This window comes from Suillus subalutaceus (genome assembly GCF_016647625.1).
Source record: "Suillus subalutaceus strain FC151 chromosome Unknown DFJ58scaffold_365, whole genome shotgun sequence".
Taxonomy (NCBI): domain Eukaryota; kingdom Fungi; phylum Basidiomycota; class Agaricomycetes; order Boletales; family Suillaceae; genus Suillus; species Suillus subalutaceus.
Genome location: NW_024540614.1, coordinates 595 through 25,368, shown reverse-complemented (window position 1 = coordinate 25,368; position 24,774 = coordinate 595). Strand labels below are relative to the sequence as shown.

Sequence of the window (24,774 nt, the reverse complement as noted above, 5' to 3'; positions counted from 1 at the left end):
GGCTATCGAATACGTCATTGTACTTTTGGATCGTATCTTTCGTTTCCGAGATAATGTTCTTTCTAAGTCTGTTCCCTGTGATGATGGTAGAAGCTCGAGACGGTACAGAGCGCAACAGCTTGTTAAGACTCACAAAAGTTCTTGGTCTCCGAATAATTTTTGATAAAATGGGCACATTCACGGGTCTGCTGAGAAATCTTGCCAAGGATGTTGCGCATCGACGAGAGTTGTCCAAGCATGTCGTCTCGTGTTATGAAGCGGTAAACATCACATATCTTCTTGAGAAGTTTGAATACCGCTGCGTCGCGATCCGCTTGGGCTAGAATAATCTGTACCAATGATTGCTGAGCGGTGGGAGATAGCAGGAGATAAGAGAAAACATACTTTGGCGCGCAAGACAACACGCCTAGTGCCATCTTTGCATATGGATGTAACTGTGGGGTGTGATTAGTTCGGTTACGATCGAGAGGAATCCATACATCTGCGATCTTGCCGATAACATTGTCAAATATTCTGAGGGGTTCAATATGTGTCCTGGAAATTGTCAACAGCATCGAGATCCTCTTGTCCGCCTTGGCCAACAGACGCCACAGTAATCACAGGTCCCGCAAGCGGATGCATGCGCTTTTAGACTCTTGTGCATCCCGAAGTTCCAATTGGGTATCAGTCACTTCCACAGCAGATGAAGCCGCCTGAACTCGCGGACCATCAGGATTTAGAAAGAGCGCAGAGACTGGAGGGCAAGTATGAGAACGTACCGAGGTCGATGAAGCACCTTCATGATTAACATTCGGGGAACGGGGCTGCGGCTGCGTGAATCCTTCGAGCGCTTATGGTAAAATATTAGTCACATTCTAAGACACTCATTACGCATGGTCGTGGACTTACCGAGATCCTTAACTTGTCCTTAACCTTCTTCAGAAACCGACCAACTCTGCCACGGGGTCGGTGCTAGACGAAGGATGCGTCAATGACAGTGTTTGGAATGGAATGAACTAAGTGATGCCGATAAGCCACGCACCGAGCCTCCAGGAGCTAATGCTTCGCTAGATGTGCGGGTTTGTTGAGTCGAATTCCTCGATGAATTGCGTTGGTCATTGTGAATAGCGGTTGAAGCGAAGTAAGTTAAGAGACCCACATCATTTATATAAAATAGCCAATAACGCCTCGAGGCAATATTTGTTGCAAGCGTTAAACGATAAGCATTTGAATTTCGAGTGCGTTCTTGAATCTTCTGGCATGCACGGTCGAAGGTGATTGTGACAAAAATAGCCTCGGCAGTGCTTATCCAAACGCCCAACGCGCAATGCCCAATGCCCAACCTCGTGACCGAAATGAATATACCGAAAGTAAGCTCCAGAAACCGACCAAGGTCGGTGCTAGACGAAGGATGGATTAATGTCGTGGAGTGAGTTCAGTGCACGTACGAACTTTCACCATGGCTGGTGCTTTGCTAGATTTCTTGGTTTGTTGATTCGAACCCTTCGATGATGTCATTGTGAATAATGTACAGTTGAAGCAAGTAAGATAAGAGTCCCGCCTCGAGGCATATCGTTGCAAGCGATAATTATAAGCATTAATATTGGAACCCAGTGAAAATCGACAAGAATGAGGTAGATACGTGCCGATAGATGTCTAAGTACAAAATGAGATGGATACAAATCTAAGAAATTCGAGAAGGCAAAACTCTAATTTTGTGCAAACGCAAAGAATCTTTCCAAAGGTGAAAAGATGCAAACATGTCGGACTTCGATTGCGTAGTTTGCAACTTTGCGACAAATTTTGCACCTGCGTGCATTCGATGCACGTGTATTTTGCACAAGTCCATAACCGTATTTGCATTAATTAATGATGTTTATTCACTGCGGAAGTGAGAAACTGATCAGACCTGAAAAGGGTAGGAAAGACGTTGTAAATAGTATGTAATCCGACTAGCAATTAATATAAATTCCGAGGTGTTAGAATCTGGAGAGATCCTCAAATCGGATCATTTTCCGACATAAACATAGAGGTTTGCGGAGGTGCACAGAATTAATAAAACCTAACCACACGTCTGATTTGCGTCTGAATACGATCATATTTAGTCGGATTAGTATCTAGTTACAAAAGTGCGGATCCCTATGATTCTGGGGATTTGCCAGCTTCTGGGCGCTTCGCACTGGCTTTTCCCCATCCCCCTCGACCCCTCGTTCGCCTAACGATGTACAGGGCCAGCGCCGCCCTAGCGGTGCTCCAGAAAATCAGCCAACGATCGAAACGAACATGAATCCATACCAGTTTGGTTCCCCAGCCCACGACTCAACACGAGTCCATACCAGTTCCCGTCCCAGCTACCTCCTGGAACCCTGCTATCGAATGCTGGGGGTCATCCGCTGCCCCAGGTGGATGATTTCTTCAGTCGACCGCCTCAGGCTGAAGCAGCAAAGCCGCCGGCGCAAGAATATCGAACACCGTCCAATATAATGCGTCCCCTAGCGTAACGCAAAACTTAGTCACTCCGTCGTTTCAGGGAGGGACTCCATACCTGGGACACAGCTCTCGCACTCCGTTCACGGGCAGCGAGTCCTCCGGGTCTCGCGCACCCTCTCTGGGACCTGGAGGAGACTATGGTCAGCTTTCGGGTCCTGCACATCATCAGCCCCATATAACATAAAATCGGGCCTTGTTCCCCTGCTCTGTATGCCCATGACCTCATGCTATGGTATCATCGACGAGAGAAGTTTGAGCTAGGTCGTTCAACTGATAGATAATATTGAGTGCCAATATCGCAGACAGAGGAACAAACTTACAGCCTTCTTGGCCTTGTACCAGTGGGTGAACTCTGCCGGAGTCTCTTTCTCCGTGTCGCTACTATCAAAGGTCTCTTCTGTATCGATCCTTGCCACAATTCCAGCTGCAGACTTCTTCCAAGCATATTAGTTAGTATGATTATAGCTACAAGGATGCGTAGTACTTACTTTAATTTCTGGGCCTCTTGCCAGCGCATGACTTGAAGTCGGTCAGGAGTTTCGGGTGAGGTCGCGCTGAGGTCGACATGTTCAGGAACTTGTAGTAATCTGGGCCGCTTGGTGGGCCATCTGAGCGTGATTTCGACTGTCTACAAAGGTACTTAGTTAGTTGGTTGTATTTAAATCTAAAACTTACCATAGGCCCTGGCCGCTTGGTTTCAAAGGTAAAACTGAATGCCTGTAGTTTCGAAGGTAGTTCAAGCTTGATCTTATCTGCATCGTCCGACATAGTGCGAGTTAACGATGGACTTAGAGAAATTTTTCGAAAAACATACCTCACTTAAATCCAATCGTATGCAGACGTCGAAAGAGTGGATTTCCCGGGTCAGTTAGTGTTGGAACAGCAAGTATTTGAAGAGAATAACGGACGTCGGAAAAGCATGGTGGCGAAGTCCGAAAAGCATCTGTTTACGTTTGTAGCTGTGGACCAAATGAAGGCTTTGCTTCAAAATCTATGATACGTCGGATTTGCGTCGGATTAACAGCTAGGTACGTTTTGTGTCTGCTCACTTGCCCTTTCTCCCCGGAATATGGTCTGATCAGTTTCTCACTTCCGCAGTGATTGGAGTCCTAGTACAGTTGAACCACTCACATCTTCTCATCTGCCCACCATGTCATTCGCCCCCCCGCTGCGACACCGAGTCCAGCTCGATATGACCATTCCCTTGTGTTGCTAGCACAACACGACAATCGCAAGCCCAGGGCGGCGAGCAGTTATTTCGCTTAATGTGACTGCCAGTGTTGTCCTTGAGGAGAGGAACTCAGTCCTTGCTAGTTCTTCGTGCCTCTCCCTTATGTTTCCTTGGTCACTGGTCTTTCTATCACACTGATCAATCTCTCTCTACTCACTCACTCATGCAGTGAGTATACGAGCTCAGTGGACTTATGATAGTCACTATATTGATTGTATATACCTGCAGTGAGTATACGAGCTGCAGAAGGCATTAGCTAAGTGCGAGATATCTAAGTATCCTGTACTGACCTCAGTGGACTTATGATAGTCACTGAGGAAGTTCTACTAGCTGCGAGGAAATGAAACAAAGGAACGTGCTTATGTAATGTAGCTAATATGGACGAGCGAAGTTAGAGTCCAACACTCCCCTTCAAACTGAGCAAAGTCCAAGAGCGGAGGCGAAGTGTTTGACCTTGAGACTAGGTAGAGCTTTGGTAAGTGTATCTGCAGTCATACTATCTGTAGGGCAATAAACGAGTGAAATAGAACCTTTTCAAGAGAGAAACGAATAAAATGGTAACGAATGTCAATGTGTTTCGTTCGGGCGTGAAACGCGCCAGAATTCGCGAGGGCGATAGCGGATTGGTTGTCGCAATGAAGGACGGTTGGTTGGTCGAGGGGACGGAAGATTTCGGTGAGGAAACGCCTAAGCCAAATGGCTTCCTTTGCAGCGTGCGTCGCTGCGACATACTCGGCCTCAGTCGTTGAGAGAGTTAAAACTCTTGCTTCTTCGAGCTCCAGGACACTGCGCCGCCGTCCAAGAGGAATGCGTAGCCAGATATGGCATGCCGATGCTCTTGTGAGGCGCCGTCTGCGTCAGTAAAGCCCTCAAGGCCTTGCTTGCAGGTCCCAAAGGTGAGTGCGAGTTTCTTCGTCCCTACGAGGTAGCGATAGATTCGCTTTACAGCCTCCCAATGAGCCATACCTGGGTTAGCTCCATACTGCGCGACAGTCGATATGGCAAAAGCTATGTCGGGGCGTGTACCGACGGCTAGGTGCATGAGTGAGCCGACTGCCTCTCGATAGGGGATGTTCTTCATTAGCGTGGTTTCAGCTGGAGTCTTAGGGCATTGGGATGCGAGAGCGGAGCGTTTGGATCCATTGGAATGGAGCAAGGTTTCAGATCTGTGAAATTATATTTGGCGAGGATAGAGTCGACGTATGATTCATGGGAGAAGGAGATGGTACGTGTAAGACGGTCGCGGATGACCTTCATTCCAAGTAGAAATGCGATAGGCCCTAGATCAGTGAGTTTGTAGTGCGACGCTACGTCTCGCTTGAACTCTGCAATGAGCTTGTTGTTGCTGCCAGTTACTGCGCATCGTCAACGTGTGATGCAAGAATTAAGATCCGTGCCTGTATGCTTGTAGAAAACTCCCCAGTCTGATTCTGCGCGCATCATCCCTAAACTCTTCAACAAGCGACACAACTCCTGATACCACTTCAAAGCTCCCTGTTTCGATCCGTAGAGTGCGACGTGTAACAATGCGACAGGACGTTTGAACTTCTTGTCGACGCTGAGTCCAGGTGGGAGTTCCATGTAAATAATTTCGTCCCTTGTCAAGTTTACCGTTTAGGAAGGCAACTGTGGAAGTCGAAGACGTCGATATTCCAATCGTTACGTGCGGCTATAGCGAGGATGTTCGGAGAGATGCGAGGCGTGCGACTGGTGCGTAAGTGTCATAGTAATCAACACCATACACTTGAGAATAACCCTTGGCTACCGCCGGGCTTTGTACTTACGATCTCCCCATCCACATTCCATTTGATTCGGAATACCCACTTACATCCCACTACATTGACGTTTTGCTGGCTGCTCAACGACGGACCACTTGCGGGCATCTTCGAGTGCGGTAAGTTCCTTGTTGATTGCTTCTTCCCACTTTGGCCAATCTGTTCTTTTGCAGGCTTCTTTAGACTGTAGTCGGGTCGCTGCTCTCGATTGCCGCTACTCCCGCCATCATGGCGAAGACTTCATCATCCTGGTCCATCTCTCCATCCTCCCCTACCATCCCGAGCTCTGCCACCAAGTTAGATTCTGCGGGAGCAGGCTGCATCCCACGAGGTAAGTCCGTGCTCCTTCCATCAGTCGTTCCTGCGCCATCGCACAGACTCTTGATGTATGCTGATTCGACTCTCACTCGTCCAGAACGGCGCGGCTGCTCAGTTCGCTCAAACTGCGTGCCCAGGTAGTCTCTAGGAGGAGGAATGGGTTATGGGGTGGGGTTGGCATTGCTGGGTGGGATATTATTGGTGCGTGATGCTCGGCTTGATGATTCGTTGGGTACTGAACCGACATCATGGACTTGTACCGTGCGGTGTTCCGGTTCTCCTGGTTTAGGTACTAGACCGGCATCATGGACTCGTACCGTGCGGTGGTCTGGACCGACATCATGGACTCGTACGTGCGGTGGTCTGGACCGACATCATGGACTCGTACCGTGCGGTGGTCTAGTCCTCCTATAGGTATTCTAACCTCTGCCGTGTCGAATTTGACGCTCCTCTCCACAGCTATCCGTCGAGTTTCGGGTAGGTATACTCGGTGACCATTGCTGTCACGATCAAATCCCATCCACCTGCCATCTATGGCGCGCATATCGAGCTTGGAGCCGTTCGTCGAGTGCACCTTGACGTGGCTACCCCAGACTGGTAAGTGCTTTAAGTTTGGCGCCTTCTTATACAGCATCTCATATGGCGTCTTGTTGTCTAGGACACGAGTTGCCGTCCGGTTCTTCAACCAGGTGACGTGCATGATGGCCTCCCCCCATAGGAATTTGGGTACATCAGTAAATCACTAAACCTTCACAGACTTTGGCTTTTCACACAGATTCTCACAGTGTGACAGACATCACAGAATCCCAGGATCCCAGAGCCACAGACTTACAGATTCTCACAGTGTGCTACAGACTCACAGAATCCACAGAATAAATGACAAAATTTTCACTAAGTCTTTTCTTTAGTTAAACATCAACACTAAGCCTTATTGTAACTAAAGCTTAAAAATTCATTGTTAGGACAAAAGTGCTAAACCTATTGACTAATTAAAACTTGTTGGAATTCACAAAATTTTACACTTTGTACTAGTAAACCTCCAACTTGAAGTTTTCTAGTCAAAAATAAGGATTAGTTTTTTTGAAGATTTCAATAAGGGCAAGTTATGTTGAGGTTTGACTATAGATTTCAATAAGAGCAAGTTATAATGGGGTTTGACTATAGATTTCAACTTGACAATATTGAGGCTTGAGAATCATTGGTATATGTATCATTGTGAGAGAGGAAAAGTAAAGACACTATGGTGTAATGGTAAGTTTTGTTATTGTTGTTGCTGAACTTTGTGAAGCCTCAAGTTCAATTCCTGCCAATGACACTTGAAAATGTCAAAATGCGAATTTATTTTGTTCTATTTACTAGGCAATGCTTTGTCACTGTGAGTTCTGTGGCTCTGCTGGGAGTTCTGTACAGAGCTGCACAGAAAAGATGTAGCTGGACAGGGACCAAGCTGTGGCACTGTGACACTGTACAGCTCTGTACAGCTCTACACAGAACATTGTAATTTACTGATGTAGTTCACTGGCGTGCAACAGCGCACGCGTTCGCTCGGAGACGGTTCTGTTGAGTCTCTCCGCAACTCCGTTGTGCTCACTCGTATAATACGGAGATATGTTACTGCAATATGTGGAGATAACGAGTGAACTCTTGCCCAGTGAATTCTCCCCCTCGGTCAGAGCGAAATCGTTTGATTTTTGCGTCAAACTGCGTGTTTGCCCAGGCTTCGAAGAACTTGTATGCGCTGAAGGCTTCGTCCTTCGTGCGCAGCAGGTACAGGTGAGTGAATCGCGTGAAGTCATCTGTGAATGACACGAAGTACTCTTTATGCCCAGGTGTTCGTATGGGAGATGGACCCCACAGGTCGCTATGGACTTCATCGCCAAACTTCTCCCGTCTCGGAGGGTCGCGGATTTTGCCAATTGGTTTGCAGGTGGCTTTTGCGTACTCGCAAGAGTCGCACTTGTCCATCGTTGCGTCTGAGGGATCTAGCTTGATTCCAGTGATGACACCATCGCGTATCATCCTTGCGATGCTGTCCGGGGAGATATGGCCAAGTCTGGCGTGTACTTCACGCATGGTGAGTGTTTCATCTGCATTTGCGAGTCCAGCAAATAACTTCCTGGGGCCCTTGACGCAGTATAGTCCTTTTGAGACTGGGACCTCCCCCAATAGCTTCTTCGTATCACTGAAGATCTTGCAAGAGTTCGCGCGGAACAATGCAGCATATCCGGCTGCCGTGAGACGACTGATGGAGACCAAGGTTACGCCCATCTTAGGTGCGTATAGAACGTCTTTGAGGAGTATTCGCGTGTTTGACTCGCCGTTTGGTAGGGTGATCATGATGTCCCCTTTGCCTGTTGCCTCGAAGGTATGTTTGTCTGCTGTTGTTATGGGTTTCGGCGTGATGTTGACGAAATCTTGGAACAGATCGCGATAGGACGACATATGTCTCGATGCTCCTGAGTCGAGCAACTCGGTTCGAGATTCGCGTTGGGAGTTTGAGTTTGCTAGGGTTGCATAGGTGAATGACGTCTGCTCTTCTCCCGTCTCATCTGTATCATCCATTAACCAGACACCTTCAGGTTTGTCATCTTCCTCATTGTCCTTTGCCTTCGCGGCAGTCTCGGGTTTTCTGTCCTTCCCTTTTCCAAAGGACTTCTCCCCTGATTTGCTCCCTGCTGCACCTCCTCCTGCGCCTCTGCAGTCTCGCTGCATGTGGCCGTACTTGCCACAGTTGTGGCAGTTCCCCTTGATTCGACGAGTCCGTTTGCCAGCATTCGCATTGTAGGCTGCATCATCGTTCGATGAGCTCCCCTTCTTTGTCTTGGCTGCTTGACGGTCGTATTCGTCTACGATTGTCGACATCAATATGTCTGCGGTGAGTTGAATGCTTGAGACTTTAGCGGAAGCTGTCAATGCTGACAAGTGGGGGTCGTATGATGCAGGTAGCGAGCTCATGATGATTGCCGTGAAGCTTTCATCTGTTGGGGCATGGCCTAGTGAGGACAGTTGCTCGCGAATCGTTCGCAGCTTGTCGAAGTGTTCTCTAATATTGCCTTTTTCAGAGCATTTTTGGTCCTGTAGCTTCCGCAACAGTTCAACTGAGACTACGCGAGAGCGCTTCTCAAAGAGATTCGAAAGGTACGTGAAAATCTCTTGCGCTGTATCCAAGTTCTTGACTTGAATAAACAAAGAGTCAGGGATCGTGCTGGCAATTTGCTGCTTCGTTATTGCCTCGCCCATGCGCCACTCCTTCATTGCTGTCTTGTATGCGGCGAGTTCTCTGACCTCGTCCATCGTACTTGGTGACCATGATGCTCCTCTGCCCGACAACGTCGAGGGATCAACTGGTTTCTTCTCGGTCCCGTCTAGGTGACTGAGGAACCCACGAGCGTCTACTGACCATTGCATTCTGTCTTTATAGGTCGTCCAATTTTCTCCGTCCGCAGTGAGCTTTGGGACGCGTAGAAAATCTTCACCGAGTTTGCTGTTAGAGCTGGACATGGTGGGCTATATTTTTCGTATACTTGGTCATGTTTTTAATTGACGAGCGCAGGGCTCATAACCTGCAGTGAGTATACGAGCTCAGTGGACTTATGATAGTCACTGTATTGATTGTATATACCTGCAGTGAGTATACGAGTTGCAGAAGGCATTAGCTAAGTGCGAGATATCTAAGTATTCTGTACTGACCTCAGTGGACTTATGATAGTCACTGAGGAAGTTCTACTAGCTGCGAGGAAATGAAACAAAGGAACGTGCTTATGTAATGTAGCTAATATGGACGAGCGAAGTTAGAGTCCAACACGGAGATCCTACTGATAAAGAGTTCAATCTGCAGGAGACGTTGACATGTCAGAACATGTCTTGCTTATTCATGGTGACTTACTCACCAAGGAACGGCCCCGACACAGTTCGCGATACACGGAGAATCGAGAGCACACCAAAAAAACCGATTCCAGTACATCATCTTCCTGCCAGGGTTGTTTCACTACAAAATGGCATGCGCCGATGCAATATGGAGGACATACCTTCAAGCTAAAGAAGGCCGAGATGACCCGAACAGCATGTTCCAACATGTAGGCATCTTGCGACCACAAGAAACAGGGCGCATATCCATGAAACCTGGTTTTAGACGCATGCATGACGTCATACACTATGACCTGCATGCTTCAATTCTCGAGTGCTGGCACCTTGAAGCACAGTCGAGAGAGCCAGTTGAATGGCAAACATTAGAGAAGTTCGGAAAGTCGGACTTGGAGTGGGATCAGCTCATGGAGATGTCTGAAGCAATTGTCAACAAGTATGTCGCAACAACAGACAAGCTTGGTGACCTACGCGCCAGACCAGTTAGTGAACGGGACAAACAATTTGAAAACCAATGTCTTCGGAATTGGGATCAGTTACTCTACATAGATCTCTGCCAGGCCATGAATGCTGGGGACATCGGATGAGTCGAGGCATCTTTCCTGCCGTGGATCTATATATTTTGTGCGACTGGCAAGCATAAGTATGCGGCGCAAATCAACAAGTTTTCAATGAACTTACGAAGTGTATATCCCCAAGACCTGTGGTGAGCAAACTGTACCATTGCGCCCTGAAATCAACACATTAATCACAATGAGACAGTCGCATAATACGTCTCAACTTACTTTGCAATCCTACAGGAAAACCCAATGCATTTCGAGCTGTGGATTGGTTAGTAGAGCAAAACAATCTCTGCACAAAGGTGCGGACTTTGATGGTGATATCAGTGTGTTGCATCCTCAGGTATGCGGCAGGTCATCTTTGCAGGTACAGGTCCAAACTGCACAATTGACCACATCATCAAACAGTCACCATTGATTGAGGTGTTCCGCAACTGCCACGTCATCATGGAGAACGCGGTTTACCTGAAAAATCGAACCATCCGGCACACACACCCAGACATGGCAGCCACCATTGAGAAACTTCGATCGCATATCCAGTCAACATCGTCGTATATGATATCACAAAACAGGAGTGCAAAGCGAATTATAGAAGACCAGATTGCGGTTGGGATGAAGCTGATACAACAGAAAAAAGTTAGCCTAACAATGTCCAGTGAAGACTGCTATGAAGCAGAGGCGGAGGATTTCAATAACTAACCTGCAGATGGTACCACATTTTCATCATTCAACCTGCTACCTCTTTGCTGCTTAGGTACATACTTTGGACAGAGACGGTTTGATGCTAGAACACAGTTCAGTAGATGCATGAGTATGAAGACACAATGAACTCACCAATATGCCCCGCCTGACCACATGCACGGCACGTTGTCGGTTTTTTTTGACGTGGTGGCTTGTTCGAGGGAAGTGCGTTGATATCAAGGTTGGTTGGAAAGGTAGTTGCGATAGAGGGTGGTGCATTGTCAGCAGAAGAACGCAGGTAGTACTTTTGGATGATGTTGAATATTTGAGAGCCCCACCAGTCACAGTAGCGCCAGCTAGCTTGATCGCGAATCAAGGAAACTCCATCAATCTTGCGGGAATGCGCTAAATCAACGATGTGGTTGAAAATTTCATCGGCCATTATCAGTTGCACGCCAAAAAAGTCATCTCCACCTGCACCAATCTCTATCAGCCGCTCTCTTCGCCACTCCTGCAGTTCAGCTCTCAATACAAAGTCTCCAGGGCCCATTTGATAGTCGGGTATTTTGAGTGTATTCGGTGCTTGGGTTTGCTTAGGCGCTTGTGTGGTGGGTGCAGGAAGGATGAAGGAGCCAATGTGACACGAGTCGCCGCATAGGCGGGAAGGTTTGATAATACACCGTGCACAGTTGGGATGACACACCAGTGATCTGCTGCTGGCATCTATACAATTGTTAATGAACAATGGAAGCGGTTACATACGTTAGGTACATACTCAGACTGATCCCAGCGATCTGGGGATTGTCAAAATATTCATTTGAGACATTGCGACGGCAGAATCCACAAGCTCGAGCATTGATGTAGGCATCCATTGCAGCAGCCTCGTACTCTTCGTCATTGAGATCCTTCGAAACAATCCTCTGAATAGCGTGTTGCGGATTTCTCACATCCTCGCCACCTTCCGTCCGATTCCCAACACTTGGCACTTCTTGTGCAATACTTGTTGATTTGTGCTTTTTTGGGAACCTCCGCCACCATCGTCGACCTGTTTTCGTTTTGCGGTGCGTGCATTGGCTCTTTCTCTTGCCTTCTCTTTCTGATAATCAATGTACTGTGGCTCAACTAGATAAATCCCAGTTGCCTCTGTAGAGATATCTCGCGCTGCTCTGCCTAAGCGTTGCCAAAGCGTGCAAAGTGACGAGGTGTATTTCCACTGGATTACTAACGCAATGTCACGAAGGTCTAGGCCCTGTAAGGTATGAGCTTTGCACATATATTTTAATGTAATGACTGACCATACCAGCCGCATCTGTGCAGAAGATACCCCATATCTCCCCCTTCCGAAGGTTCTCAATCGTCTCAGCTCGAAAATCAGTACTCATGCCTGAATGAAACCAGACCAGCTTTTTAGCCACAGTAGGTGGTGCTTCTGACCGTGCAAATTCGCATAATCGCTCTGTCTCTTTGCGCTCATTGCAAAATACCATGAATTTGGGGGGAGGTGGGTCACCATTGAACTTGAGGACACATTTTAGGTCATGCATACTGTTTAAAGGGTCCAGCATCTCGATAACCATTAAGTGGATGTTCGGGGCGGTCATTGGTGCGTCGTGCTTCTGTTGTTCGATGGTCCTGCATGTGTAGGATGGACTTAACATCATGCAGGACATGTCGTGGCAGTGTGGCAGATGCTACATGAAACACAACGTGTGGAGGGACTAGCCAACGAAGTCGACCGAGCTCAGCATAGGAAGGGCGAAAGTCACCCACCCCATTGACTAATGCAATGCGCCTCGTCAAAGGTGATGCTGAAGAGTTTGTTGATGAATTGGGGTGTCTTCCACAAGGTATCGAAGCGACGGTCTGACAGAATTCTCTCGGGGCTAACAATTATGACCCGAAACTTTCGGGTGGCAATTTCCTGTTTGATGTACAAGGTAAGTCATAAGATTTGAGCTTTAAATTATATCTCACCTTGAATATGCTGTCTGTGGCTGTTGCAGCAGACAGATTCACAACAGGTATATTGACTTCTTGTAGCTCGATGACATTTTTGTCTCCGAGGATCGTCAGCGGAGTGATCAAGATGGTGATGCCACCATCGTTGAATAACAAAGGAATCCAGAATGTGAGTGTCTTGCCAGAGCCTGTAGGTGACAAAGTGACGACATCTCTCTTCTTCAGTTGTGCTTGGGCAGACTGCACTTGCCAATTACAAGGTGTGAAGCCGAACCGTTCATGGACCGTGGTGCGTATGGTAGCTATAGATGGTATATTGTAGTTTAGGGGGGGCAAAGCCATCACTGATGTGTATTGCGGCAAATGAAAATGGCATTGACAAAAATTAAATAACCCTACATAAACTCGGTATCGTCACACTGAGCGTGTCACTCGCACAAGTCAGTCCGAATTGAGTGATAACAGGCAAAATCAACAGAGGCAAACATCGCGCCACCTGCAAGTTTTGCCAGTCGGCTGGGTGTGTAAGTAGCCCCAAAAGTTTCGGTAAATTGTCAGAGAATTAGCATTTGGTTGTATTTGGTCTGTGGCTGTCAGATGTCGGGGGCTCTCTTACACACCCGCCAATGGGTAGGAGTCTGGATTATGTCGTGGTAACCACTTTGGGCAGGACAAAGTTAAGATGAACCTCCGAGGAAACCATCCATGAGTGAATCTTCAAGGAGTGTTCCGATAGGAAAAAACCTCTTTATCGGCAAGTTTCAAACCTGCACAGTCCAAGAGAAACAGATTTCGATTCTGTTCGTAACCACTTGTCTAAGACCAGTTAGATGAACCTCTGACGAAACCATCCATGAGTGAATGTCAAGGTGTGTTCCGAGAGAGAGAGAAAACTTGTCAGCAGGTTCCGGGGCTGCACAATCCAAGAAACGATTTCGAATCCGTTGTGATGACCACTTTGGTTAGTACGCTTCGCAAGTTGACTGCGACGAACTGTCTATGAGTGAATGTCAAGGTATTTGTCGGCAATTTTTGAATCCGCACCACCCAATATTTCTAGAATGATCTGTTCAGTGTTCTGGTGTCAGTTGGCTATGACTGACTTAAAGGATCCATTCGTGAGTGAATTTTTAAGGTGTGATAAAAAGACAAAGGTTGAATTGAGGAGGTTTCGAACCTGCAACAGGTTTCTGTCCTGTCACGCTTATTATAACCGCTTGGCTAAGACTAGTCAACATGGACGTCTGCAGTACGAGTTGAAGAACATCATGCATTGAGAGAATCATAGTCAACGCAAAATGAAATTACCTTGCGGAGCAAGGTCATGATGTTGTTGGGCTAATCTGTCAGTCACCTGACATCAACATCATGCTGTGCAATCACGCGTTTTTGCACCAACCTCACGCGTTCCTGACCAATCATGCATCATGCGTGCCATACCAATCAAGTACAAAATTACAGAGACACCTTTACGCCCCACTGAATACCACTGAACATGTACCATCAACACATTGTCAACACCGATAGGGTTCAATACATCTCTGCTTGGCCAAAGACTGAGTACAACTTGAAGACGCAGTATTGAATGTATTACCGTAGTCCGCGATTCCAAAGCCACATTTGTCTGTTTGACCACGTTTGTGTGTTTGGTTTTGTTGAAGATTCGTACTGATACGACGTTTTAATCAGTGTGTCAAACACGATCAAAAGCTGTTACGACCAAACTGAAGACAACATCGAACAAGCTGAAGACCAACCTAATAAATTGCTTCAAAGAAAGCCTTATCGATTGAATGTATTGCGTATGTCTTTTTGGGTTGGTTGAAGCAGCGCGAAAGAGCGAGGAACAATAAGCGTACACATGTACAAATATCCTTGAGAAATTGCAATCGGAGCAAGGTCATCAGTTCGCACGGCGAACCCCTAGTGAAAAGATTAGTTCGATTCGGACACATACGGGGTCCGCGATATTTATTTACATAAGCAGCGTCCAAAAACGTTTTCTGAATCGCACGCTCAGGCCTCAGGAATCACCTCAAAATCGTCTACTCTGACTGCCACTATTAAATAAAGGAAGCATTTGGCAATGCCGCAATCCCCACTGAGTATCAACAATAGTACCGTTACTATCGCCAAGGTGTATGGATACTCCTGCCAGGGTGTGGTGCATCTGGTTGATGGTTTTTTACTCGACCATCTGGCGACTCCGCATACAGTGATCTCGTCACTAACTTCATCGTTCCCGCAGGGAATATGATTTTACTATCAGCAATCGCCAGACTACATACAGGTGAGTTCTTCTTTGTATTGTTGCTAATAGCTCGTCAGCAATCGTTAGTACCCCAAATCCAGGTGAGCGACTCGGAAGCGAGGAACTCCGACCTACCGTAGTAAGTTGCATGTATCCCATCCTGAACAGCGACGTGTCTGCGTCAATTCCTGTTTTACATGTGAGTTTTTTCTGCACCATTGTCTTATTTGGTTAATGATTTTGTACTCATCTTGGCGAGTCTGTACATGATTTCGTCACTAACATCTTGAATCGCTCGCACAGGGAATACAATTTTATTGTCAGCAATCGCCAGACTACATCCAGCCTGAGGTGAGTATTCTTTTCAAGTATTGTTGCTAATAGCTTATCGTCCTTTGCAGCAGTATCCCTCGCAGTTGTTATGTGACTCGCTGGAGTAATTCCCTGTCTTCGTACGCTTCATCCTCTGAAATATCGTGCCAGATTTGTAATTCGATTTCATGTGTGTAGTATTCTTTGCTTGTCTCGTGTTTCAGACAAATCGTGGTTGGCCATATATTTCTCTTCCAATCGTGTTTCTGACATGTGAAATTTGAATACCATTCAAACTGGAATCTCGCTTGCGTAGGCTTCGGTGCACCCTACCAAAACATTCGAGTGAAACAGGTGAATGGGCAGTTTGCCATCGACAAGCAATATATTCAATAAGCGGTTCTTAGATACACGACAGATCTTCATGGTATCATGGTATCCGTCATCCTTCGAAATATTTGTTTTCTTGGAGTCGGGGATTGGCGCTTCCCAGTGCCGCTACGATTTCTTACCCGATCTTGCGATTCGCCGTTTTTAGGCCACAAAACACTGTTAAGGATACATTGATCCGCAAAGCAAATGTAAGTAACGGCTCTATGAGTCAAAGCCTTTATCAAGTACTAATACACTACCCTATTTCTATCACTTCGAAAGTTGCACAATGCATCAACGTTCTAGTGCTTCTATAACCTTGTGCTAGTATGATTTTAGAGAGAGTCGAAACTCAATAATGCATTTAAAATATACCTTCGGAGTTTTCAAGATCTGCGTGTATAACAAAGTGAGTAAGTAGAACACTCCAAAAACAAGACTAGCACTAGATAATTACCTTCGACCTCGTCGTCAGCCGGACGGTCTATGCGGCATATCTCGTCAGACAAACAAAAATCGAAACGTACACTAAACAAACACAAAGTTGCGCTTCTCGACATCTGTGTCATCAACAGATTAGTATAACTCTTGAAAAGAGGGTCAGCACGAGGCAACTACCTTTAGTCTCGGTCTCAGGGGAGCCTGTAATGACTATGTCGCGACGCGTTTCTTGTTAGAAGAGAAAAACAAGACACTAGATAATTACCTTCGTCATCGGTGTCAGGCGGATAGTCTATGCGGCACCTCCCGTTAGACAAAATACCAGAATACAGTGGAATCGAAACGTTCAGAGACTAAACGAGAATCTGCGTTTCTCGAGATCTGTGTCGTCGACATTCTTGTAAGACGGGTGCGGATACTACAGACGAGTTGAGACATACTCTGCTCGCCCTCACGCTTTTTGACGGCTACGCCGCCAATAAGGTGAGTAAAACATGCGAAAACGATGTCGGTGCTACAAGAGAAATACCTTGGGAGCGCTGTGACACAGCGGGTGCTGCTGCTGCCGTCTGCAGGAGAGCAATGGAGAGACAGAAATCCTTTCATGATTGCTAGATGTCACGGTAAAGTGATTATTGGAGTTTCACTGGGGTGCTGAGTATACTTCGATTCAAGGAATACTGCTTTTACATTGTTGCAAGCTCGATTATCAGACACTTGCAGACTCACTGACTCGGGCCTTTCCGTTTTGTGCATTATTTCGATTTGCATAGGCAATGCATTTTTCCATCTTAAGCTTCAATACATTGAATACAATACACTGCGGTGAAGTGAAGAACTCCGACAATATTACCGTGAGTTATGAGTGACCGCACTGGACAATAACGAAATCAATGTTTTGCATGGAAAGTAGCCATGGTTTGCAAGAGAAAAGTCACGCTTCTGAAAAAAATCACGCTCCAAAAAAAAGTCACGCTTCAAAAAGTCACGCTTCAAAAAAAGTCACGCTTCCAAAAAAAATCACGCTTCCAGAAAATCAGTTGCGATTGAAATAAAACACTTGAAGAAAATCCACCTCTGTGTCCTGTCAGTGCTGTCAGTCTGTCACATGTACGTCACGGATCTTGTTCCCCGACTCCACTTTAGTGGAAGAGGGTTCTGTGTAGGGCTCGGGGAATTAGGGATCCCGCTCTGGTTGACCGGCTAATTAGCACGACCCCTCTGCGAAGACCTAATTGACCGGTGTAAATGACAGCAAATTCACTCAAATTGACCCATAGCTCTTTGACGCTGATTTGCGCTAATTTGCAGGTAAATTTGGTCTAATTGACCGTAATCTACAACAAAGCCGCCAATCACCATTCCTCCCACTCGTCGTCATCCATCGGTGTCGAGGATGAAGTTGTGGCAGCCATCACCTTTGGTGTCGACAGACCTTCGCAAGCAGCCGTGGGCTGTAGAGCGTGGTCCGACAAAATATCGAGGAGGTACGTGGATGATATGTTAATATCTTTACCCACGTCGAACTCAGTGCTTTTCACGCCAGCTAAACCCACATGGTCCGCAATATCACCATTATCAAGCCAATCCCCATCTTCATCATCCGAGTCTGAACATCTGCCTTGATGTTCGTCGGTCAAGCTCGAAATGATGTCCGTGGTCATGGTAGGTGGTCGAGCAGGCGGCGGGACGACAGGCGGTGTCTCAGGTTTACCATGGATGGTTGCATACATATCTCGCCATTTGACAGAAGGAGCGACCGTCGGTGCTACTGGCTGATTAACAGTATGAGTATGTTGGGAGTCCAGCCAACTGAACTTCACTCACATCAGCTTTCCAGCGGTGCCACTGACGAATCTGTATATGTTCTTTTAATGTTGAGATGTCTTGTCTGCTCCGAGTGGGACTGTTAAGCCACGTAATTGTTGAGACTGTCCTCTCGTCGGCCATCGACACTGGGACGACGGAGTATAACTTGATTGCAAGGGCCTGGATATAAGAGTGAGTCAAATAAAAATGTATCGAGCAAATATCATTGTCACCCCAAGAACTCGTGCGTTTTCGTCCTTTTGAACAGCTAACCACCAATCTCAAACGTTCTCATGCTTGCGAATCTTGCGGTTGAAAGGATCCGCTCCTTTGCGATACTCCTTGAGCTCGACCTTCAATGCCTTGACCCGAACTGGTATTTCTTACTGATTTCTTCCGTCTGCTTCAGGTCACAATGATCATACCAATGAGGTCCGTTCCTGGTATATGGTGTCGAAACTGCTAACACATTCTTGCAGCCATCCCATCATATTCCCTACATGTATTCCCTCGCTGGAGCTGCGTCAAAATCCCAATCACGTATTCGCCAGGTTGCAGATTCAAACACAAAGCATCTTCTCCCCGTGAACAGAAAGCTGTGGCGGGCGAGGACGCTGTAGAGCCCTCCACAACCAAGCATGACATCACCGAAACCTCCAACCCCTTACCTGATGCGAATATGAACGGACATCCGTATCCCGAAAAAGCGAGCGTCCGTGGATGTTTCTCCCCCCACCACGCAAGCCGTTGTTGTCAACCCATCCTCCGAAGCTAGCCAAACCAGGCGTGCATCTGAGGATTCCAGCACACACGGGAAATCTATCGACACAAGTAGTACAAAACGCTCTTCTACTACCGACGAGGAAGGTTACGCCGGTGACGCGACATGGGAGGATCGTATGTGGAAAGAAATCGTACGTCTGAAAGAAGACATGTTCTGGGCGCGCGTTGGGGGCGTGCAATGATACTATCTGAGCACATTTGGATTCTTGATAGGCCATCCAGGCTTGTAATTGTACATGTATCCTACACCAAATCATATAACAACATCTTCCCACCACTGCTCCCTTTGTGCAACTCGCCTACGCATGCCTGCAATTGCACGAGCCCTTAGCATATCCCTTTTCCTTGCAGTAAGATGGTTTCCTGTAGACAAGGCACCTCCACGAAGGTGCTTTGCTTGCTGAATAACAGAGGCAGCTGGTGCCATGGTGCCATGAAGGTGGCTGGAATCAAACCACCTATTGTAATTCAGTATAGATCAAAATGGATAAAATACAATGCTCACCAAACTGTATTTGCTCGAGTTTGCATGTATGCACCCCATTCAGTGTAACAAAAGTTCCACTCATCAGCAGTTCCTGCCTTGTCCAATTGAGAACAAATGGACCAGGAGGCATCATGGTCAAAGTGCTGAGGGCTAAGATAATTGGAGCAGTAGAAAATATTGGCACCACTGGTACCAAGACGATTCATTTCAGCAGCTGCACTCTTCTCCTTGATATCCTTGGCTACATGAGGAGCAGCATACTTCACACTTTGAAGAAGTGCACCAGCATCCTAAATAGCAGTCAGTGTATATTCAACAACAATTAAAAATTACATACACGTGCATGACGAAATATAGGATGAATATGCTCTTCAGAGTCACCACATAAAAGGGGGTATGTGCTATACCCATCACCACGACGGCCACCCTTGGCTAGCCGTGATCCAACAGGCACCATTTTACCTGTGTAAGCCCATTTCTGAAAAACCTCACCTTGTTGTACACTAGGATTGTGTACAATAGCTTTGTGATTTTCACACATCTCTTGAAGGCTGGCATCATTGAAGGCATTAAAGATAACACCTCCAACCTACATACAACTGAGAGTTATCCAAATAATCATAATAAATCACTTACACATTTACCAGTTTCAACATCAATCATTTGTACAATGTCGCGCTTGCAGCAAGCATATACTTCAGGACGGAATGCCATACATTGCAGATGCAAATCATTGTGAGGGTGCACATAGTGAGGGTCATCTGCTTGACCCTCCTTGAGCTTTGAATAAAAAAATTAATACAAAATTAATATGAGAATGTTTACTCACATTAAGGGGAAGACAGTCATCAGAAGGGGCACAGGTGACCAAGGATTCAAACAGGTCTTGGACATCAGTCCGTCTTTTAACATTAAGAAGCAAGACACAGTGTTCAGAAGAAGGTAGAGCTGAGCATTGATCACAAGATGAGCGAGTGTAGGAAGTGGAGTGAGAAGAATCTGGAATGGAAGGAGGAGGTGGTGGAGATTCAGACTGTGGAGGAGCAGAGTCTCGAACAGAGCGGGATGGGTTACATCTCTGATGTTCAGAAGAAATATTCTTCTGAAGCTGCTCTGGAACTTTAGTATCCCTCCCAAATGCCTCACGCTGTATACATTTCAAAAATGCCCTGGATGCAATGGTCTCTTCAATGATGCAGCGCAACTGAGTAGATTGGAATTTAGTAGGGTCAAATTTTGTCTCAGAGACCACCTCAGATAAGATCTTGTGATAAAGCTTGGCAGGGTCAAAATCAATCTAGTGACACATGATTAGATAAAAATCATTAATGATAAAATAATAAACTTTCCTTATGCCCATGCTTCTCAAGAGTAGTGTAAAGCCAGGTGTTACATGCAGCAATAAATGCTGCCTCATCCAGAAGAAAACCAACACATGAAGGTTGACTGGCAGCAGGAATGGCTCTACCTTGCTGATCAATATTATCGAGCCATTCCATAACCAGCTTACCAAGAAACCGCCCACCAGTATTTTTCAGGGACTTGGGCTGGTGCCAGTTAGTGAGATGAATCTAATTAACAAAACATATGTACCTCTGGTGGAGGGTCTCTGAAAGCACTTGAATTGGTCCATTGATGCAACATTAGACCAAAACTTGCTGCCCATTGATATTTACATGAACTTGCTGCAAGATGATCAGCAGATAGCTCAAGCACAGTATCTGGTGCACAGATTGTGCAGAGTAGCTGGTAGAGGGAAGATTTCTATTGGTAATAAATTAGATGGATGATATCAAATCAGTAAATCACATACCTTGACCTCAATTGGCCAAAATTTAGATTGATATGTAGAAGCCCCTATCAGGCAGATCGTAACGAGAGTGTCAACTGCCTTTGCTTCTGCAAGCTGAAGCTGAGTTGGCTGTTGGCATATGTTAATCACTTGATTAAAATTGAATTAAAGACTTTACAGTTAAGTCCTGGTATTTGAAAAAATACAACTGAATAGCCTCTGCCCACTCTCTGCACTTGATGGGTGCATCATTGGCAGTGAATTCTAAATCAATCAACATTAATTTAAATATCAGAAAACAGCCAAAACTTATGAAGCTTTGATTTGTGAGGCTTTGAAACATCATGGGACTCAGCCTGCTTCACAACAACAGATGGTGAATCTTCCCACTCAGAAGAATTATCCTCGCTATCAGAATCCATATCCATCAAAACCTGGGATGCCTTGGGTTGAGGATGAAGCTAAATAATTTAATTATTGTGAAAATATGTATTTAATTATTGATTGAGCTACTCACCTCTTTTTGGAGGATCCTATCTAGGCCCTCTCGTAACATCTTTCTTGCAGCCAGATCCCCCCTTTCCTTATCTCGATAATGTTCATATAAGACCCGAACAAATAGCGAAGGGGTATCATCCAAAGATGGGATGGTACCAATGGTGACAAGGCACCAAGAACTGATCAGGACACACTAACAGCAACAGGTGATCAATATGTGTATATATGATAAGATTTGTGCTTACCCAAGATGGATCTTCCTTGATCACACTGATGGTGTCTTGAAGCATAGATTCAACTTGCTTCCTTGAAAGGCGTATTTCTTCAAGGCTCTTGAAATTCTGTCTGATTGGCTCCTTCTGCCATAAGTTGCAGTCATCATCATGCAAAACAGGCTGGTATTTAGCAGGTAACATTGTGTAAATGTTGTGTATAGTTTCGAGTGTGAGGGTAGCAGACAAATTGACTGTGGCTGTGTTGTTACTACTTCGGACGAGTACTCATATGGAACAAGTATAATATTATTGACGAGTACCTACAACATTAATACTGCTACATAGACATACTCCTCTACTCTGAGCGCCCGTGCATTTATGCCAGTTGAATGCTCCATCTCCCTCATGATACTGACAGACTGCTTGTGGTTGTGCGAGCGGTCATCGAGATATAGGGTCCAATCTACTCAGTAGAAGAGAACAATTCTAGGAGCGAGGAACTCCTGGACGGTCCATCCTCGCATGTTCCAAATGCTGTTTGCGAGCGCACCAGACTCTGATCAAGGAAGAACATCTGATAGGTAGACGATGGTGATGGCCGAGTAGTGATACCAGATGAACATGGAATTGACTGATTCTCCGGGCTCGACATTGTTGTTCTGATCGATGCAGCACGTATCGACCCACGCCCAGCGATGCCCCGCGTCACGAGCGACTTGACAGAACTTCTCTGCAAAAATTGTAAATCACCTTCAAGTCGGCGCTTATGTTATTTGGGGCTTACGTCGTATCCGTTAGTCGAGTGTATCATTCAACTTGGAGAGCATGATTGTTAAGGCTTCGAATGCATCATAATGGCGATGTGCTCCATGAAGCGCTGCGTGCTTTAGTTCGTACCCGAGATAAGACGAAGGGTTGAGCTCAATGACCTGCGAATATCATCAGATTTGTCAAATCGATAACGGATATCGTCCACACCTTTTCCGCGTCCGAAAGGGCCTCCGCATAGAGCTTTAGGCCCAACTTCACCTTACTGTGACGCGCAAAGTATAAGTAATCCATCCCGAATGCTGCAGAAAGTGTGTTCTTGGTGAGCTGTTCTCCGTTGGGAGAAATGGTGATGCAGCAAACACGTACGGTGTGTTTGAGTGGCTTGTCCTAATCATGACCAGAGCCATGTGCATAACATGCCGGTGCTCAGCACAGCTGCACCGACAATAGAAACAACTGAAAGTGAATTCCTCAGGCTGGCACCAGTGTTCCCCTTGCTCGTACTCCCAAGCTCCCATGTGGCTCCTGACATCCCATTCGAGGTTGCCAGCACACTCGGGTCAATCCTCGCTGTGTTCACTGTCTTCGTGACCGCCGTGGTAGAGAATGTCTGGGTCGAGGGGTTCCCTGACTCTGCATATGCGTTGGAGGAGAGGAAGACAAGTGCGGCGCCAGGGGCGGGGACAGTCACTTGACATGTATTGGATGACTGGTCTGCGTACAGCAGCCATACTAACCCGTGGCATATGGATCCGGCACTTCAGCCACTGATTGCTTCAAAATTATGTAAGTCGACCGTTCTTCTCTTTAAATATCATATCACCCCATCCCCATTTCACTCCCCCCCTCTTTTTCATTCTCTCATTCATGTTATTATTCTTATTATTACTTTGACGCTGACATATAATTTGCTGTATAATGTCTACAGGTCCATGTCTTCATTGTTTGGATGATTGCACTGCATTCATCCCAAGGATCGAAGGAGATGATTTGGTATGTGTTCCACCTATCTTCAGCCCAAACTCTTCAATTGACTACTCCACAGTCTCCTTGCCTCTGCTCTCACTCTGCCTCACTTACATCAAGCTCCTGAAGTTAGACGAATTCTTCCTGCCCGAGCTGGCCTGCCTGCTCGTCAATGCTTTGCATTCCGAACTATCAATGGCATTCCGGTGCGTATTCTTGATGATCAATTACATGGCCTTATATAACATGATCCATAGATCACAGATTTTTACCAAGACTGTCAATGTGGTGGGCGATACAATCAGCATCTCCCACTATCTGCAAGGTAAGCAGTACATTTAACCTTGGAGTCAGGTTTAAGTTAGCGTCTATCCATAGTCATATCACGCCTTCATTGAATCGGTCTATTCCGCTACCTCCTGTGTAAGTCTGTCAGTCACTCCAATGGTTCAGGATGCTTAATTATCTGCAGACAAGCGCTGTGATCCAATATTGACAGACATGTTACTGTTCCCACCCAACCAGGTGGTTCAAGCGCATATAGTCATCAAATAGGTCCACTTATTACTGGCAGGCCTTCGGGATCTGCTAATGCTCCTCCGCTCCCTCCGATGCCTACATACCAACCATTATCTCTCATCACATCATATACTCGCCATGCTCCTCCTTCTAGTGTTCCACTTCCAGGCCCGCCTTTACATACCCTAAACAGTAGTAGCCGGCCGCGTGGGAAACCGAAACCGTACTCATACTTCCCGAAAGCCCTATGATGTCTCTCGCCTCCAAAAGTCCTCAAGGAGCAAACTTTAGCCATAGAGCTTGTTATGTATCCCCATGACGTAGGTCTCTTTCCTCCATGAAACATTTGGGATCTTAAAATGTTTTTGACAGTTTCTGCCTTTACGTTCTCATACTAATGATGCTCTCCTATATGAGCCCATCACCATACCATGTCCAGATCGCCTGCCTTCTGGGGAAACCTTTGCATCCCAACTTCGATTTCTTTCACAACAGCACTGCACCTATCGCCTTGAACTTCATGCATCCAGTCCAAGTGACATTATTATCGATCAAATATATACTGGTGTCCATGCTATGATGCAACTTGGATCGCTCGAGTTTCCCACGTACTCTGACATGGAATTCGACTTGGATGCAGATGAAGAAAATCGTGATATTCGAGTCCAATATGCCCGCCCCCTTTTCGCCTCCTGACACCT

At 46.3% G+C, this 24,774-nt stretch overlaps 12 protein-coding genes across 12 annotated transcripts; 1 reads left to right on the top strand and 11 right to left on the bottom strand.

The window, feature by feature from the left end:
* Positions 1 to 2,691: 2,691 nt before the first annotated feature.
* DFJ58DRAFT_737511 (uncharacterized protein) lies at positions 2,692 to 3,237 on the bottom strand (the record flags this gene model as incomplete). Its single annotated transcript, XM_041386945.1, has 5 exons — positions 2,692 to 2,739; positions 2,790 to 2,903; positions 2,958 to 2,988; positions 3,035 to 3,093; positions 3,145 to 3,237. The coding sequence occupies 5 exons, from the start codon at positions 3,235 to 3,237 to the stop codon at positions 2,692 to 2,694; spliced, it is 345 nt and encodes a 114-aa protein (XP_041235104.1).
* Positions 3,238 to 6,265: 3,028 nt separating this feature from the next.
* On the bottom strand, positions 6,266 to 6,442 carry DFJ58DRAFT_614195 (uncharacterized protein; the record flags this gene model as incomplete). Its single annotated transcript, XM_041380935.1, has 1 exon — positions 6,266 to 6,442. A coding segment is annotated over one exon (177 nt), but the record flags the coding sequence as incomplete, so codon positions are not given.
* A 1,142-nt stretch (positions 6,443 to 7,584) lies between these two features.
* On the bottom strand, positions 7,585 to 8,061 carry DFJ58DRAFT_608740 (uncharacterized protein; the record flags this gene model as incomplete). The annotated part of the gene is made up of 1 exon (XM_041380852.1): positions 7,585 to 8,061. A coding segment is annotated over one exon (477 nt), but the record flags the coding sequence as incomplete, so codon positions are not given.
* A 24-nt stretch (positions 8,062 to 8,085) lies between these two features.
* On the bottom strand, positions 8,086 to 8,355 carry DFJ58DRAFT_672023 (uncharacterized protein; the record flags this gene model as incomplete). Its single annotated transcript, XM_041383007.1, has 1 exon — positions 8,086 to 8,355. A coding segment is annotated over one exon (270 nt), but the record flags the coding sequence as incomplete, so codon positions are not given.
* A 528-nt stretch (positions 8,356 to 8,883) lies between these two features.
* DFJ58DRAFT_692232 (uncharacterized protein) lies at positions 8,884 to 9,374 on the bottom strand (the record flags this gene model as incomplete). Its single annotated transcript, XM_041383406.1, has 1 exon — positions 8,884 to 9,374. A coding segment is annotated over exon 1 (411 nt), but the record flags the coding sequence as incomplete, so codon positions are not given.
* A 268-nt stretch (positions 9,375 to 9,642) lies between these two features.
* DFJ58DRAFT_719737 (uncharacterized protein) lies at positions 9,643 to 11,028 on the top strand (the record flags this gene model as incomplete). Its single annotated transcript, XM_041384676.1, has 6 exons — positions 9,643 to 9,703; positions 9,730 to 10,173; positions 10,246 to 10,363; positions 10,420 to 10,519; positions 10,572 to 10,853; positions 10,972 to 11,028. The coding sequence occupies 6 exons, from the start codon at positions 9,643 to 9,645 to the stop codon at positions 11,026 to 11,028; spliced, it is 1,062 nt and encodes a 353-aa protein (XP_041235099.1).
* Positions 11,029 to 11,202: 174 nt separating this feature from the next.
* DFJ58DRAFT_615596 (uncharacterized protein) lies at positions 11,203 to 11,598 on the bottom strand (the record flags this gene model as incomplete). The annotated part of the gene is made up of 1 exon (XM_041380962.1): positions 11,203 to 11,598. A coding segment is annotated over one exon (396 nt), but the record flags the coding sequence as incomplete, so codon positions are not given.
* A 532-nt stretch (positions 11,599 to 12,130) lies between these two features.
* On the bottom strand, positions 12,131 to 12,499 carry DFJ58DRAFT_672027 (uncharacterized protein; the record flags this gene model as incomplete). The annotated part of the gene is made up of 1 exon (XM_041383008.1): positions 12,131 to 12,499. One exon carries the CDS (start codon positions 12,497 to 12,499, stop codon positions 12,131 to 12,133), a length of 369 nt encoding a protein of 122 aa, XP_041235097.1.
* A 4,747-nt stretch (positions 12,500 to 17,246) lies between these two features.
* Positions 17,247 to 18,183, bottom strand: DFJ58DRAFT_750762 (uncharacterized protein; the record flags this gene model as incomplete). Its single annotated transcript, XM_041387762.1, has 2 exons — positions 17,247 to 18,008; positions 18,061 to 18,183. The coding sequence occupies 2 exons, from the start codon at positions 18,181 to 18,183 to the stop codon at positions 17,589 to 17,591; spliced, it is 543 nt and encodes a 180-aa protein (XP_041235096.1). The 3' UTR covers positions 17,247 to 17,588.
* Positions 18,184 to 19,078: 895 nt separating this feature from the next.
* On the bottom strand, positions 19,079 to 22,057 carry DFJ58DRAFT_750761 (uncharacterized protein; the record flags this gene model as incomplete). Its single annotated transcript, XM_041387761.1, has 13 exons — positions 21,848 to 22,057; positions 21,622 to 21,795; positions 21,405 to 21,565; positions 21,283 to 21,334; positions 21,126 to 21,233; positions 20,906 to 21,076; positions 20,823 to 20,859; positions 20,658 to 20,776; positions 20,142 to 20,609; positions 19,949 to 20,092; positions 19,650 to 19,901; positions 19,331 to 19,602; positions 19,079 to 19,283 (listed from the first exon to the last, which is right to left on the bottom strand). The coding sequence occupies exons 1-13, from the start codon at positions 22,016 to 22,018 to the stop codon at positions 19,079 to 19,081; spliced, it is 2,334 nt and encodes a 777-aa protein (XP_041235095.1). The 5' UTR covers positions 22,019 to 22,057.
* Positions 22,058 to 22,611: 554 nt separating this feature from the next.
* On the bottom strand, positions 22,612 to 22,900 carry DFJ58DRAFT_876118 (uncharacterized protein; the record flags this gene model as incomplete). The annotated part of the gene is made up of 2 exons (XM_041394441.1): positions 22,796 to 22,900; positions 22,612 to 22,746 (listed from the first exon to the last, which is right to left on the bottom strand). The coding sequence occupies exons 1-2, from the start codon at positions 22,877 to 22,879 to the stop codon at positions 22,612 to 22,614; spliced, it is 219 nt and encodes a 72-aa protein (XP_041235094.1). The 5' UTR covers positions 22,880 to 22,900.
* A 163-nt stretch (positions 22,901 to 23,063) lies between these two features.
* DFJ58DRAFT_611886 (uncharacterized protein) lies at positions 23,064 to 23,303 on the bottom strand (the record flags this gene model as incomplete). The annotated part of the gene is made up of 1 exon (XM_041380902.1): positions 23,064 to 23,303. A coding segment is annotated over one exon (240 nt), but the record flags the coding sequence as incomplete, so codon positions are not given.
* Positions 23,304 to 24,774: the final 1,471 nt, after the last annotated feature.